This window comes from Lynx canadensis, chromosome A2 (genome assembly GCF_007474595.2).
Source record: "Lynx canadensis isolate LIC74 chromosome A2, mLynCan4.pri.v2, whole genome shotgun sequence".
Lineage (NCBI taxonomy): Eukaryota > Metazoa > Chordata > Mammalia > Carnivora > Felidae > Lynx > Lynx canadensis.
Genome location: NC_044304.2, coordinates 14,391,074 through 14,406,914, shown reverse-complemented (window position 1 = coordinate 14,406,914; position 15,841 = coordinate 14,391,074). Strand labels below are relative to the sequence as shown.

Genomic DNA, 15,841 nt, shown 5'->3' with positions numbered 1-15,841 from the left:
TCACTTTACCAAAGGATTTTAAGCATCCTTAAATCTAAGGGGTGTCTCTTACAGATAACATATAATTAAGCTGGATCTTGCTTTTTCATCTAGTCTGAAAATCTCTGCCTTTATAATTGGGGTGTTTAAACCACCTTTTTTTTTTTTTTTTTTTTTTTTTTGAGAGAGAGCGAGAGCGAGCAAGTGCATGTGAGAGCACAGGAGGGGCAGTGGGAGACACAGAATGTTACGTAGGCTCCACATCCAGCACGGAGCCTAACACAGATGATGCAGGGCTCCCTCTCACAGCTGTGAAACCATGACCTGAGCCAAAATCAAGAGTCAGACACTTAACCAACTGAGCCACCCGGTACCCCTAGACTACTCACATTTAACACAATAATTGATATGACTGGGTTTACAGGTGTCATATTGCTATTTGTATTCTACACCCATTCTTACTTTTATGTTCCTCTGTTCCTTGCTGATGATCTCCTTTGGTGTTAAACATTTTTTAGTGTACCGTTATATTCTCTTGTTGATTTTTTAAGTCATATTTTAAAGCTATTTTGTTAATCATTGCTCTAGATATTATAATAATTTTATTAATTTACCACAACATACTTCAGATTAATATTAACTCGACTCTGGTAAAATGTAGATACTTAACCCCAACAGAGCTCCACTTCATTCCTCCTGTTTTATACTATCATTGTCTGACAGATCTATAAACACATAAACACAAGAGATTTTTGTATACGTTGGTCAATTTCCAGAGAGCTGAAATGGTTATTTTTGTCTATGCTGACCAGTGTTAGTTACACTTAATGCTTTACATGATATGTGTTATAAGAAGAAATGAGAATAAAGTATTTTATATTAGACCATGTATTTACCACTTCCAATGCTCTTTATTTCTTCCTGGGAACTTAAGTTACCAACATGTCATTTTCTTTCAGTCTGAAGAACTGGCTGGTCTGACCGTGACAGATTCTCTTGGTCTTTATCTGAAAATGTCTTTTTTGCCTTCGTTTCTGAAGGAGTTTTGCTGGACACAGAATTCCAGGTTGACAGTTTTTGTCTTTGAGTACTCTGAATGTCACTCAACTCCTTTTTCGTTTCCATGGTCTTGGATGAGAAGCTGGCTGTTAATCATATTAATGCTCCCGTGTATGTGAGGGGTCCTTTTCCTCTTGCCACTTTCAAGATTTTCTTTTTCTCTGACTTATTAACAATTTGACTATGATGTGTCTAGTTATAGATCGCTTTGTATTTAAGCTCCCTGAGGTTTGTTGAGCTTCTCCTCACATGTTTTTGACCATTATTTCTTCAAGTAGTTTTTCTGTCTTGCTCCAACTATGACTGCAGCCTGGGGCTAATACAGCAATCATCCTTCCCCATTTGCCCATCTCCAAGACTGTCACTTCAACCAACAAGGCCATGGGCCCAGGGTTGCTATCCACTACTCTCTTAAATTGAATGAATCCCTTCTCACCCCTACAGAAAAGAGGTTGGTCTTCACAGCCTAGGAAGAACTTCCCTACCAATAGAACTGGGGAGATGGTATGGAAGGAGTCCCAGGCTAAATGCTACAGATTCTCATTATTCTTACCTGAAGTTTGGCAGTTTCTTAAGCACAAACACTTCTCAGATTGCTGTATGCCTCTGGTCAATTTCTAGAGTGCTCAAACGATGGGCTTTTTTTGGGCCAATTCTGTCCTGTTTTATGGGTTTTTTGGGGGGGACTGGAGGGGGGGAGGAAATTATTCCCCAGCTTTGATTTATTTTGAAAATAAAACATACACAAATTCGGGGAGCTTGGGTGTCTCAGCTAGTTAAGCGTCCGACTTCGGCTCAGGTCATGATCTCATGGTTTTTGAATTCAAGCCCCGCATGAGGCTCTGTGCTGACAGCTCAGAGCCTGGAGCCTGCTTCAGATTCTGTGCCTCCTTCTCTCTCTGCTCTTCCCCTGTTCATGCTCTGTCTCTCTCTCAAAAATAAATAAATACTAAAAAAAAATTTTTTTTAATACACAAATTGAGGGGCATCTGGGTGGCTCAGTTGGTTAAAACCTCTGACTTAGGCTCAGGTCATGATCTCACAGTTCGTGGCTTCGAGCCCTGTCTCGGGCTCTGTGCTGACAGCTGGAGCCTGGAGCTTGCTTCAGATTCTGCTTCTTTTTCTCTGCCCCTCCCCTGCTCGTACTCTGTCTCTCAAAAATAAACAAACATTAAAAAAAATTTTTTGAAGCACTATCAACATTTGCCAAAGTATGGAAAAAGCCCAAATGTCCATCGATGGATGAATGGATAAAGAAGATGCGGTATATATTACACACACACACACACACACACACACACACACACACACACACACACTGGAGTATTACTCGGCAATCAAAAAGAATGAACTCTTGCCATTTGCAACTACGTGGATGGAACTGGAGGGTTATTATGCTAAGTGAAATTAGTCAGATAAAGACAAATATCATATGACTTCACTCATATGAGGACTTTAAGACATAGAACAGATAAACATAAGGGAAGGGAAGCAAAAATAATATAAAAACAGGGAGGGGGACAAAACATAAGAGACCCTTAAATATGGAGATCAGAGGGTTACTGGAGGGGTTGTGGGAGGGGGGAATGGGCTACATGGGTAAGGGGTAATGAGGAATCTACTCCTGAAAACACTGTTGCACTATATGCTAATTTGGATGTAAATTTAAAAAATAAAATTAATTTAAAAAAAATTTTTAATATACACAAATTGGGAGCTTAAGTCAGAAAAACTGTCAGAGAGAGAGGGGAACTGTAGAGAGGGAAAGAACGGACTTTACCCCTTTGTCTGCCTATGTATGCTACATATCACCCCAATGTAGTAAAAAAAGGTTTTATCTTGGTGATTTCAATTCACCAGCCACTCACTGCCTTAAAGAAAAAGAAAATTGGGGCGCCTGGGTGGCGCAGTCGGTTAAGCGTCCGACTTCAGCCAGGTCACGATCTCGCGGTCCGGGAGTTCGAGCCCCGCGTCAGGCTCTGGGCTGATGGCTCGGAGCCTGGAGCCTGTTTCCGATTCTGTGTCTCCCTCTCTCTCTGCCCCTCCCCCGTTCATGCTCTGTCTCTCTCTGTCCCAAAATAAATAAAAAACGTTGAAAAAAAAAAAAAGAAAAAGAAAATTATCTCTCCTAGAAGCCACCAAAAACTCCCTCCAGTCTTCAACAGCCCAATTTGAGTCATAAGACAGCATGAAAGAAAATGAGGCAGTTTTGAAACAGAGCCAAACAAATTCTAGACACAGAATACTATACAATAGTGAAAATGAATTAACTACTGCTCAATTCAACAACATGGGTAAGTCTCACAAACATTATATTGAATGAAAGCAAGCAAAGGGTACAGACTGCACAATTCCATTTATTTAAAGTACAAAAACAGAAAATTGTCTATGCTGTTAGAAGAAACTGGTTACCCTCAGAGGGTAGTGATAAGTGGGCTAAAGGGGGCCTCAAGGTTGTTTCTTGATTCTAGTTTACAAGGATGTATTCAGTTTGTGAAAATTGGCACCCATCTGTACTTTTCAGTATGTGTACTACATCTCAATTAAAAAACAAAAATGAAATTCTCTCAGCACAACAATCTAAAATTGGCACGTTAGAGGCATCTGGGTGGCTCAGTCGGTTAAACATCAGACTCAGTTTTAGCTCAGGTCTTGATCTCACAGTTCATGCGTTTGAGCCCTACAGTGGGCTCTGCATTGAACCTGCTTGGGATTCTCTATCTCCCTCTCTCTGCCTCTCCCATGAACGCATGCATCCTCTCTCTTTTCAAAAATAAACATTTAACGTTTATTTATTTATTGTTAAACATTTATAAACAATAAACATTTAATGTTTATTTATTTTTGAGAAGAGAGAGACAGAGCATGAGTGGGGGAGGAGAGAGAAAGAGGGAGACACAGAATTTGAAACAGGCTCCAGGCTCTGAGCTGTCAGCACAGAGCCCGAAGCAGGGCTTGAACTCACAGACCACGAGATCATGACCTGAGCTGAAGTCGGACGCTTAACAAACTGAGCCACCCAGGCGCCCCAATAAACAAACATTTAAAATAAATGAGTAAAAATAAAACTGGCATGTTAATCTTACACGATTCAGTGAACCTGAAGCCAAAGAGCTTCAGCTAACCTAAACTATGGCCAGATACAGCCGTGCCGTGCCACCTTTTGATCTGGCCAGTGAGGGATCTCACACTAACCTGGGAACCAAGAACAACCACACTGTGCTCTAGGAAGGTCCTTAAAGGGATGTTCTTGAGCCACACGCTCTCAACAAGGATCCAAAGACTGCCTGTTTCTAACAGAAACTGGGGCCATACACTCCAGAACAGATTACAGTTTGGAAAGGCTTTGGGGTACTTGTTCCTGTAATTTTTGTCAAAATGCACAAGTGTACTTCTCCAATGAATTAAACAGAACATTCTACGTGGGAACTTGGGGAGATACTAGCTCTACATATGGACATCTTATTTTGAGCAAAGATTGAAGGGCAGTTGTTATCAACACTTGCTCTCCACCCTAGGACCAATTCTGGGTACACGTCTGTCACCCATCAACCTATAAGCCAGAGATTATCACCCATTTTACTATTGAAGAAACAAAGACTAAGATCATGTGCTCAAGACCAGCCAGGGAGTATGATGTGACCCCAACTATGCCTGTTGGCCACCAAGGCCAAACTCTGTCCACATTCTCATACTGCTTTATAAGTGTCTTGAGGTGTTTCTAGTCCTGGAGTACTGATCACCAATGCCCTGTGTGCCTAAGTTAATCTCTGATCCCTGCTCCCTTGCATCCTTTATGTGTTGTAACAATATCATTCTCCATCAACTTCAGAAAACATGGTCTAAGTGACCTTGGGTTGGAAGCCAATGGGCATAGTGGGAAAAGTCTGGAAGCAAGAGTCCCAGAGGCCAAATGTAGCCCCAGGCTGTATCAACAGAAAGATCTGGTAACCTCTCCCTCACAATCCACTGGGCTGCCCTGCAGGGCAGCAAGGTGATAACATGAGAAAATGCACACCAGGAGCCCAGGATCACGCGAAATATCCAGCAGATGGAGTGCCTGGGTGGCTCAGTTGGTTAAGGGTCTCACTTTGGCTCAGGTCATGATCTCACAGTCCGGTCCATCGGGGGTTCGAGCCCTACTTTCGGCTCTGTGCTGACAGCTCAAGCCTGGAGCCTGCTTCAGATTCTGTGTCTCCCTCTCTCTCTGTCCTTCCCCGACTCATGCTTTCTCTCTCTCTCTCAAAAATAAACATTAAAAATATTAAAGAAAGAAAGAAACAAACATCCAGCAGATCTTCACAAACAGCAGGAGGCTCTTTCTCCTCCTCAGCTACCTGATATAGTACCTGAGACACTACTGAGGACCAAGTCAGAGGGAGAGAAAGGAGAACCAGACTTACAATTTTATTTCTGGAACTTTAAAAGAGGCCTCTGGGACAGGAACAGCAAAAAGCACAGCCAGACAGAAAAAGACCTTTTTGGGTAGTAGAAACACAGAGCACACACCCCCTCAAACTAAGATGCTTCCCCAGTAGAAGGGGTTGGATTTTCCCATTTATCTCAAAGAGGTAAAAACTGTAAAGCTGAGAAATACCAGGCCAGATAATCTCTGAAGTTCTTAGGATTCCAAAAGTCTGAGCTCCAAAATGAATTTAACATGAAGACTACAGGGTGGAGTCCCTGTGTGGGGTTAGTCAACACTCATGAGAAGGCAAAACGTTCCCAGCTTCCCTAGCTCTGCACCTGCCACCCTCACCCCCACTCTGGGCAAACAGACATGGAAGGGAGTCTGCAGGGGAGGATTAGGGGGTTGGTGAGGGGTGGCCAGGAGACTGTGGCCATACCAACACACCCACTGTGGCATATCTGGCTCATAGGACATCTAAGCGTAAACATGCTAGAGAGAATGGTTCCCACCAGAGCTCCAAGGGGAGCGGTGACAGCAGAAGTTAGGCCCAGATTTCTCTTTACAGAAAGAAAAGAATGTTTCCTGAGTGAAGAAATGAGGGAGGTAGGGAAGGGGGGTAAAGTGAGTCTTAACTCTTTCAAGTTTTTTCCTTAAGAACCTCACAAAACTGAGGATCTGAATACTCTTGAAGTAATCAGTACTGACTAACGAAAAATCAACAGACCACACCACAGACTTGAATAGTGACCTCCTCCTTCACAACGTGCTGCCTAAGAGGAGTGGTGGCGCATGTGAGAGGCATCTCTGAGCTGGACTCCAGACTCTGCCCCCAGCCTAGTTACCCAGATCCAGTATAGAATCCCTGGCCTCCAGAACCCCAGATCTGTAAAGCAGGGACATATACTGAAATGAAAAACTCCCAACTTTTTCCACAAGCCAAAAGCACCAGCTGAAGAAACAAATGGTATCAGTTTAATAAAGACTCACTGCCTTGCAGGGCAGCCAATGGAGGATACTGCCCCTTCCTCCTGTGAGACCACCCCTTGCCATTGATGTCCAGGCCCCAGTGAGGAGATCCCTTGTCCAGGACAGCACAGCGATGCCAGGACTAGAACCCGTAACTCACCAAGGGCTGCTTCCTCAGGCCCATCTCCCCACCACCTTCTCACACCCACAAGACCTGGTTCCAGGTCCCTCCTGCTCACCTGTATGAGGTACGCATGTCCACGGGCCCGTCGCCCGCTTGCCCTTCACATCTGCCCATGGCTGTCACCTCTGCCCCCCTCAGCAACCCTTGGGCTGGGCCTGCTCCTGGCTCAGGCGTCACTCTCATGTCTCCGTCAGTGTTTAAATCTGAAGACAACAATCCTCTCTCCATTTTTATTTTCTTGCTTTCCACATCATCCTCTGCTGGGTCCCGTTCAAGCGCTCGTTTCTGACTCCGTGTTCGGCATGCTTCTTCAGTCATTCTGAACTTTGGAAGGAGAAAACATGACATTTAAACTTGGCACAACCAAGTTGCTACCTTCTTAGAAACTTCAGTGTGTCAGCTTGAAGAGTTTTCCTTGCCCCATGATGATAGTAGAAGTCGGTACAACAAATGCAGACCTCACAAAGTGTGCCCAGGACCTTTCTTAACTGACATGGGAAGGCTGGGCAAGATCCATGGAGCATCTGGGGAGCTGAGACCTGCAGGGACCTGGACAGGAACAATGGAAAGTGGCTGATTATTAGAAGGAAGAGGAATTCTCTGTGCTCCAAATTCAAAAGCAAAGAGAGGAAAACTGTTCTAGATCTGAACTTCCTGCCTATGGAATTCTGAGTACCTGCCCTAGGTTGGAGATTTCTGGAATCCGGGAAGGGGAGACACTGCTGTACCAGAAGCAGGGTCACTGCCCAGGTCCAGAACTGCACTGCACTGACTCGGGTTGACCATTCTCCCCTTTAGTGAGGGGCGGCCTCCTTACTCCCTGCTCACCTCAGGGGAGTGAGAAGTGGGGGTCACCTTTAACCCTTTGACTGCCAGCAAGGTAAACTTTGAGTGGGGTGAGAGCTGGCCAGTCACCATGCCAGCACCCTGTACCTGCAGCACACACATATCTTGATTTAAAGAAAGAAAAGAAGAAAAAAACAGCTGAGTCAGTTTTTGATCCCATGACATCACTGGGCTCCACATGACCCTTCCCAGGATTCAGTCTGAGAGACAAAGCACTTTCCAGAAAACCAGTCTGAACCGGTTCCAGACAACAAGCTGAAGTGTTGTTAACCCTCACAGAGACAGGACGGAGGACAGCGCAATGATGTCTGTCTGCAGGGAGGCTGCTGGCATTCCACAACAGAGTCTGGGACACAGGCGCTCGCTCTTAAAGGAGCCACTCCAGCCCCGATGTGACAACAAGTCAGGACACAGGAAATAAGACTGCAAGAGTCAGGGTCTAAAAAAGCCAAGCCAGAGTTCATGAGGGACAAAAAAGAATTTAGCTGCCAGGCTCTAGGAGGATTCCCAAAATGCCAGTTCTACACAGGATGGTAGGTGCCTATGTCTACCAACACAGGGTCCACAGAGGAACACACTACAAGCCCCTTGAGAATCTCAATTCATACCTGTGGTGTGCCTACACTGAAGGCCTCCTGGCTCTGTGTCCACACAGGCAGGGCATCTGGCACCCCAGTTTCCTCACCACGAATACCCTGAGAAGCCTGTCCTGGAGCCCACCTTCTGGGAGACTAGGGGCAACACAGAGCAATGAAGGGGCAACATCATCATACATGGGATGCATTCCTAAGATGACTCACTCACAACCTTGTTAAGGAGCCGATTTCTCAAATGAGCAACAGTGCAGGACCATGTCCTAGTGGCCTCTTCGGTGGACTTAGAGTTAAAGGAAAGAAATTGACTGCTGTTTCATGCTCCTGGCTCAGGAGGCAGAGCTGTCCACATGCACACGTGTCGGGCCACTGTGGCCTGGCCAGGGCACTCAAATATCTACTCCTACAGGCAGTCCAAAAGGGTCAAAATGAGCAAGTCTCCCGGTGGTCATATTACCCCCAGAATGCTCTCCACCCATGTTGACAGAAGGTGGGGCTGGAGAACTCTGAAGCCCAAAGGCATGGGCTACTGACAAGACTTCCATCTGCCCCCAACCCCTCCTGGCATACTAGCCTGTGCCTGCTGCCCACCCTGTACCAACTGCTCAGTCCTAGTCACCCCCCCAAACATCCCCCCATCTCCTCCTCCCACACTCTGTATGGATATGGTCTCCTAACTGCCCCAGAGAAAAGCAAAGGATACCCCATGTCCCTCTTAGCCTAAAGCTCTATGGCTTCTGTCCTTCTTTGATATGTCTTGACAACAAACCCTGTCAGCCTGCTCAGTGAATCTATCAGTCCTCTCTGTGAGATTGCAGATAAGTCATTGCCCTGAGATGAGTGTCAGTCAACCTCCCCTCCCTCACTGTGGGAGGCATGGGTCATCTTTCCTTTGAGGGCTGCCTAAAAGAGAAGCTCCTTAAACATTTGGGGAATTGGACAAGAGTAACAATTTCAGTAGCTGCCTTGGACAGCAGGTAGCTGTGTTCCCAGGGCAAGAGAGGAGCCTGTCAGGATCAAAAAGGAGAAGAGACAAGACCAGGAAAGAGGCAAAAAGGCATGCCCACTAGAGTCAGAAGAAATTCTGTCCCTAAGGGAGAAGTTCCCAGTCTGGGCTGGTACAGACCAGGGAAGAATGGGACTGAGGTGGAGGAGGAGGATACCCCCACCTCAATCCTGTACTTAAACTCCCCCATGCTTCCCCACTCTGCCTCTGTTCCAGCCTGGCACACCCACCTAGTGCAGTCTCTGGCCTTATAAGCTCCAGGCTCCAATCCAGGAAAGTCATCCAAACCTAGACCCTGCATGAAGTCCTTCCTCTCAAATACCCACACAGATTGGGCGGGTGGGGACCAACAACCAGTTCACCGTGTGCCAGGTCACCAGACTGACAAAGTAGTACCCAAGTGACCTCACTTCATTGTCACTAATATAAAATAAGCAAGCATAAAGGGCCAGAGCAGAGCCTCATACCCACACAGGGCTGTTCCTCTTCTAGCTCCAGTGACCACTCTGGGCCACAGGGCCCCAACAACACCCTAGTTCAGGTAGCTGATCAGGGTCCCCAGCAGAGGGCCCGGAATACAGCCTGTTTATGTTCTGTGTGCAGTGTCAAGCAAGGTAGCTCACTCTAAAGCCGAGGGACTGGAAATCTGCCAACCCTGGACCCAGAACCAATGGCCAGCCTGGCAGCACATGCATGCCCTGCCCTCTGGCTCCAGCAGGGCATTCTCGGGAGGGGTGGCCAGCTGCATCCCTCCCCCACCACAGAAAGGAACAGCACAGCTGGAGGGGGCAGGGCTGACTATGGCAGAGGGTGCGTCCAGCTCTGCACCACCTGCCCCGTGCCCCCCTCCATCTTGGGTAGGGCCTACTCCACAGCAAGATGGTTGCCTTAGAGGCCACAGGAAGCATTTGCTCCTGGGGAGTACAGGTGCTAATAAAGAATGCTCCTCCCTCCTCTCAGCAGGAAGGACCAGTGCCCTAGCACATTAGGGCTAGTGTCCATCACCCTGCAGGCACAAACCCAAGATCAATGACAAAGCTATAGGGAAGAAACCAGCCTTGAGGAATGAAGCATGACCTACAATTTCTGCAAAAAAGCAGTGAGGAGTTACCTCAGAATACTTTCTAAAGAGCAGGTAAAGGGGCGCCTCGGTGGCTTAGTCAGTTGAGCATCTGACTTCAGCTCAGATCATGATCTCACGGTTTTTGAGTTTGAGCCCCACATTGGGCTTGCTGCTGTCAGTGCAGAGCCCACTTAGGATCCTCTGCCCCCCTCTCGCTGCCCCTCCCCCACTTATGCACCCACACTTTCTCTCAAAAATAAACAAACATTAAAAATAAAAAAGAACAGGTAAAGAGGCTGGATTATTGTGATGGAAAGTTAGGATCTGCTTCAAAACCCCTAGCCAGTGAGGGTTCTACCACAGGCCCATTCAGGAACTGCCAGCCCACAAAGAGCAACACCCTCTTACTTAAGGGGGATCCTGTCCTGGCTGTGGCCTGAAGACAGGGGCAGATCCTGACAACAGCAGCCCATTGTAAAGATGAGGCTCCCAGGACTGCAAGGCTGCCTGAGGCACAGGCTGCTACCCAGGAAGCAGGGCTGGAACCCAGATGGCCTCAGTCCTTTCTTCTCACTCTCACAAACACAATTAAGTCACGCAGAGCCTGCTCTAATGCATCCTCAGACAGGGCTGGGCAGGCAGAGAGGTGGCAGGAAGCAACCCAGGTCTTCCTTGCCCCAAGAAGGGAGGTTCCAGTCACTCTAGCGGCTACATAGGCACAGCACAGAACGACCGACCTCAGGTCGAAGAGGCAACCAAATAACAGGTGGAATGTGGACAAGGGGCTTTGGGTCAATGCAAATTGTAAATGCCTCTACCAAAAGATACTTTATTTTTTAGTAAAATGCCACTGTCTAACTGATCTGAGAACCTCAGGCGGAAAACCTCTTCTAAAGCAACTCCAAAGAGGTGAATGATGCAGGAACCAGAATTTTTAAACAAGACTCAGGAAACCAACAGAAAGCACCTGGCACAAGTTGAGCACATAATGCCAGTAAACATTTTTTATCATAAAAAAAGTTAACTTAAAAAAAAAGTAAACAAACACAAGTCATGGAGCCATAACTCTGAAGCATTATCATTATCTGTACCAGGAAATGCTATTTATATTACTCTGTTACTAACATACCAGCAGGAATACTATCAATAACACTCCTGTTTCAGGCATGAGAAAAGTGGACTTGGGGTGCTCTTTCCAGAGCACAGAAGAGTGAGCATGAGGAGGTGGAAGAAAAGAGGGTACTAAGTGTGGACTGTCCTCAGGGGGAACGTGGAGGGGTGGGGATGAGGGGAGATCCAATTTGTTCTAAAGGATCATCTGGTTGATATGGGTATAGACTGGAGTAGGAGATGGCAGGGAGAGCAGTTTGGGGGAGACTTCTGTATCTTGTGGCTCAGGATGGGAAAGAGACTGAGAAGTGGGGAGATATGACCAAACCCTAAGTATACTTTAGACAACACAACATACCAACAGCTGGACAGGAGGCAAGAAAAGATTGCTTTGTTTTATTTTTGCCTGAGCAACTGGATGGAATTGGTTTTCTGAAATGAGGTAAGAGCAGATCTGGGAGAAGAAGGTTGGAAGCAGGGAAATTTGGACATGGTGAGTAGGAGTCTACCAGACCCACACAGAGAGGCCGAGGAGTGTCTACTGACAGGTGGAAGCCTGCACATGGGGCAGCCACTGTTTTCGGCAGCACAGAGCACCCCTCCCTGTCAGGAAAGAAGGGCCAGTGAAGCGTCCAATGCCAAGTTGGGTGACGATGAGGTCCAGACACTGGTTTCACTTGGCACTGGCCAACCTCCACACTGCGACACACAGGCCCTGCCAGGTGTGCAGTTCCAGCAGGCCTGCAGCCAGGCACCCACCACCAGAGTGCCCCTCAGCAGATGCACAGTGCAGGTGGATCTTTGTGCCCTGGTGGTCCTGAGGCTGGGGCTATCTATGATGCCCTTCTGCATGATTTCTCTCTTGTCTCCTGCCTGGACCCAGGAATCCCATTGACCCTCCCAGACACAACAGCCTGCAGAAGCTGCAGAAGAGAAGTCACAGACCTGTACACCCTTCTGCTCACCCTCTGGAGGCTCCCTACATTCTTGAGAGTCAAAGCCAGGTACCTGGGGAGGGGACAGGGAGAGAACAACTAAGCTATACTTTGGTGTCAGCAGCCTCTGGTTGACAGGCACTTATCTTCTCTTCCAGAACAGAGAGTTCACTCTGCTCAAGTCCTGAGCCACTTCCTGATGCCTCTCTCTGAACGATAGTAGCAGGGATGCAGTGGCTGTGTTCTGGAAGGAACGCGCGATAAAAATGCCAGCTCTCAGGTTTTAAACGTCAAACCCTGTTAAGGCTGAGTACAAGGGATGCAACTTAACCTGGGGAATAGAAGGACGATCCCAACAGCCAGCCTCTACTACCAGACACAGGAGAGAACAGAGGCCAAATCTCAGGCAACAATGGGCTGAGAGAACTTGTTAGTCTTTCAGCCTCAGTTTCCCTACCCACACCTCATAGACATGCTATGTGAAGAAACAGAGTGATATTAGAAATAATTTGAATGAGGGTCGCCTGGGTGGCTCAGTCATCTGCGCATCCGACTCTTGATTTCAGCTCAAGTCATGATTCCAGGGTCGTGGGATCAAGCCTCCATGCAGAGCATGGAGCCTGCTCGAGAGTCTCTCCCTCTCTGCCCCTCTCCCCCACTCACATGCACTCTAAAATTATAGATTAAAATTTTTTTTTTAAAAAATGACTTGAATGAGGGGTGCCTGGGAGGCTCAGTTGGTTAAACATCCAACTTCGGCTCAGGTCATGATCTCACGGTTTGTGAGTTTGAGCCCTGCATCGGGCTCTGTGCTAACAGCTTAGAGCCTGGAGCCTGCTTTGGATTCTGTGTCTTCCCCTCTTTCTGCCCCTCTCATGCTCATGCTCTGTTCTCTCTCTGTCTCTCAAATGTTAAAAAAAAAAAATGACTTGAATGAGAAAATCAATGTGTAGAACAGTATAATACCATTCACATGGCTTAAAAATGCTTATAATCTTCAGAAAAAACTACTGAAAAAGCTTACTAAAATTAAAAGTGAAAGAAATTAGGCTAAAAGCCACAGGACTCATTTCTGAAGAATAAGTTCAGAAACTTTCACTTTCTGTATTAAATTATTTCTCCTAACAGTGACTTTCTATCAGTCTTGTATTCAAAGAACACAAAGATAAAAAGGAGAGCTAGCTAGATAAAATAACACTCCCACATGCAGATGCTGAAAACTTTTTAAAATGATAAGTGTATAGGGATGAGACAAGGGGAGAGGGCCCTTTGGAGGGAAATGCTCCCAGGCCAGAGGGAGAGTGCTTTATAATGTAGGAAAATCAGGAGGCTGGCTCCTCCAACAGGCAGAACCAAGAACATAAGACAAATATGCAACCTTCAGTGGACTGAGAGGTGCCACTGCTGTGACTTTCCCACTCATTATTAGCAAGTGTCTCAGCAGCTTAAAAGTCTATCCCCTGTGTTACTTACTAAAGCAAATCTCAAGCTCTACACAGTAAACTCAAACCCCTCAGCTCATCCCCGCAACCCACCTTCTACCTGGGCCATCAGTTGTGCGGAATGGCTGCCAGGCCACAGCATCAGTGTGGGCTCGCTCTGAGGGAGCCCATGTCTCACACAGTTCCACAACAACAATCCCCATACTATTCAGCAGCTTCATCTCTTCTCCCAGCTTGTTGCTAGACTCCTCCATGGCAGCAGCTTTTTTCTTTCCATTCACCTCCATATTCAGTGTGGAGCAAAACAATATGGGTTCGGTATGTGCTACTGAGTTAAACCTACATTTCTGTAGATTATCCTCATGAAACGTACGATTCCTGGGGTTTGCCTTATAGGTCAAAATGAAGCAAACAAGTACTTTCGTTAAAAAAAACTCTGCCATTTGGACTTTCTGAAAGGCGAATATATAGAGTCCCACAGACTGAGGCTGAGACAAGGAACAGGAATCTGGGGAGATGGTCCAGGCATGGGTATAGACATCAAGGGCCAAGCCGCTGAGCAGGGATGGTCTCAGACAGAGGAAAGGAGCCACCCTGAGTCCTGTGCTACAGGTTTGTTCAAAAGAAGAACTAAGTCTTACTTACTCACTGACTGAAGCTGGGTTCTTAACCCTTAGTGGTCTGAAAACCTAAGATACTCCAAAAATATAGGCACTTTCTCTCTCATACACCATTAGGAAGGTACTTGGTTTACCTGCCTGGCCAGGAGCTCCATGGGCCCTCAAAGACCTGGACTAAAAAGATGCTAGGGAGACCCCCTCCTGCAACAGTCCAGTGACCAGGGCAGTACACAACATCCCAAAACTTAATCATGAGATTTAAAAAAAAAAAAAAAAAAAAGACAAAAATACACAAATTCTACCTGAAGCCTAACCCCTCACCTGAGGGAAGACCTGGCATTTGCTGTGGCTGTTTTCTAAGTTACTGTGACATGCTGGAATGAGGCTGTCTGACCCCAGGAGAAAATGATATGGCCTGGAGAGGGCTTGGTGCATATCTGAGGTGTGTGCATTTTAATTTTATGTATGGTCAGGTGCTCTTTTACTGAGAGCAATCTTCTGGATTTATCTAGTGAAGGAGTTGGCAAACTTTTTCTTAAAGGGACACAGTAAATATATTCAGCTCTGCAGGTCTTTCTGTCTCTGTCCTGATTACTCAGCTCTGTAATTTTAACAATATGTCCTCAAATGGGTATAGCTCTGTCCCATTCAAACTTTATTTACCAAAACAGACCACCAGCCTGTGGGACATAGCTTCCCAACCCATAACCTAGCACTTTCCTGGACAAAATTTCACACAACCACATACAACGTGTATGTATCATGCTCCAATTGTGCCCTAATACATCAATAGTGTTGAAACAAATCTGCTTTTCCAAAATGAGCATTATCACAGAACTGACTGCAAAGAAAAACAGGTTTCAAAAAACAACTTGGACATGTAAATTCAATCTGAGCCCAGGACTCAAGGTTAACCCAAAAGTCAGAAGAAATTTAGTTTCGAAAAGTGCAGAGGGAAGAGCACTCACTGAAGGGTCAGTCTGTCTCACTACATGGGTCAATTTTATTCCATCCTAAAAGCCCTACACACTCTCAAGACAAATAGGTCCCTCGTATAAGGAAATTATGTGCTATAAACTCGATTACTGCAGTGAATCAAACTTTAACCCAGTTACAGAAACAAGCAGTTCCTCAGCACTCATGCCTGAGTATCAGACCAAAGCTCTAAGGAAGAGCACAGGGAGATGTGAATAACCTTGATGGGCACAGGGCTGGGAGGGGGTGGGGTGAGCCCTTCTTGAAATAGGGTTGTTTGGGACGCCAGTATGGCTCAGTAGGTTGAGCATCCAACTCTTGATTTCAGCTCAGGTTATAACCTCATAGTTCGTGGGTTCCAGCCCCGAGTCAGGTTCTATGCTGAAAGCACAGAGCCTGCTTGGGATTCTCTCGCTGCCACTCCCATGCTGGTGTTCTCTCTCCCCGCCTCTCAAAATAAATAAATAAACTAAAAAAAAAAAAGAAAAAGAAAAAGAAAGAAAGCAAGAAAGCAAGAATAGGGATGTTTGAGCTGGGATACAAAGTATGACCTGAGGGGCACCTGGGTGGCTCAGTTGGTTAAGACCTGACTCTTGATCTTGGCTCAGGTCATGATCTCAGTTCCTGAGTTCCAGACTCGCACTGGGCTCTA

General features: G+C 46.4%; 1 protein-coding gene across 5 annotated transcripts in view; it reads right to left on the bottom strand.

Annotated features, from left to right (window-relative positions):
* The window catches only part of GATAD2A (GATA zinc finger domain containing 2A), a 105,156-nt gene that overhangs the window by 32,781 nt on the left and 56,534 nt on the right, over positions 1 to 15,841 (bottom strand). For 4 of the 5 annotated variants that reach the window (XM_030305319.1, XM_030305351.1, XM_030305328.1 and 1 more), the window contains exon 3: positions 6,655 to 6,923. In XM_030305319.1, the coding sequence (XP_030161179.1) occupies positions 6,655 to 6,923 (269 nt within the window). The remainder of the gene's footprint in view (positions 1 to 6,654; positions 6,924 to 15,841) is intronic. The other variant, XM_030305341.1, reaches the window with a different exon arrangement.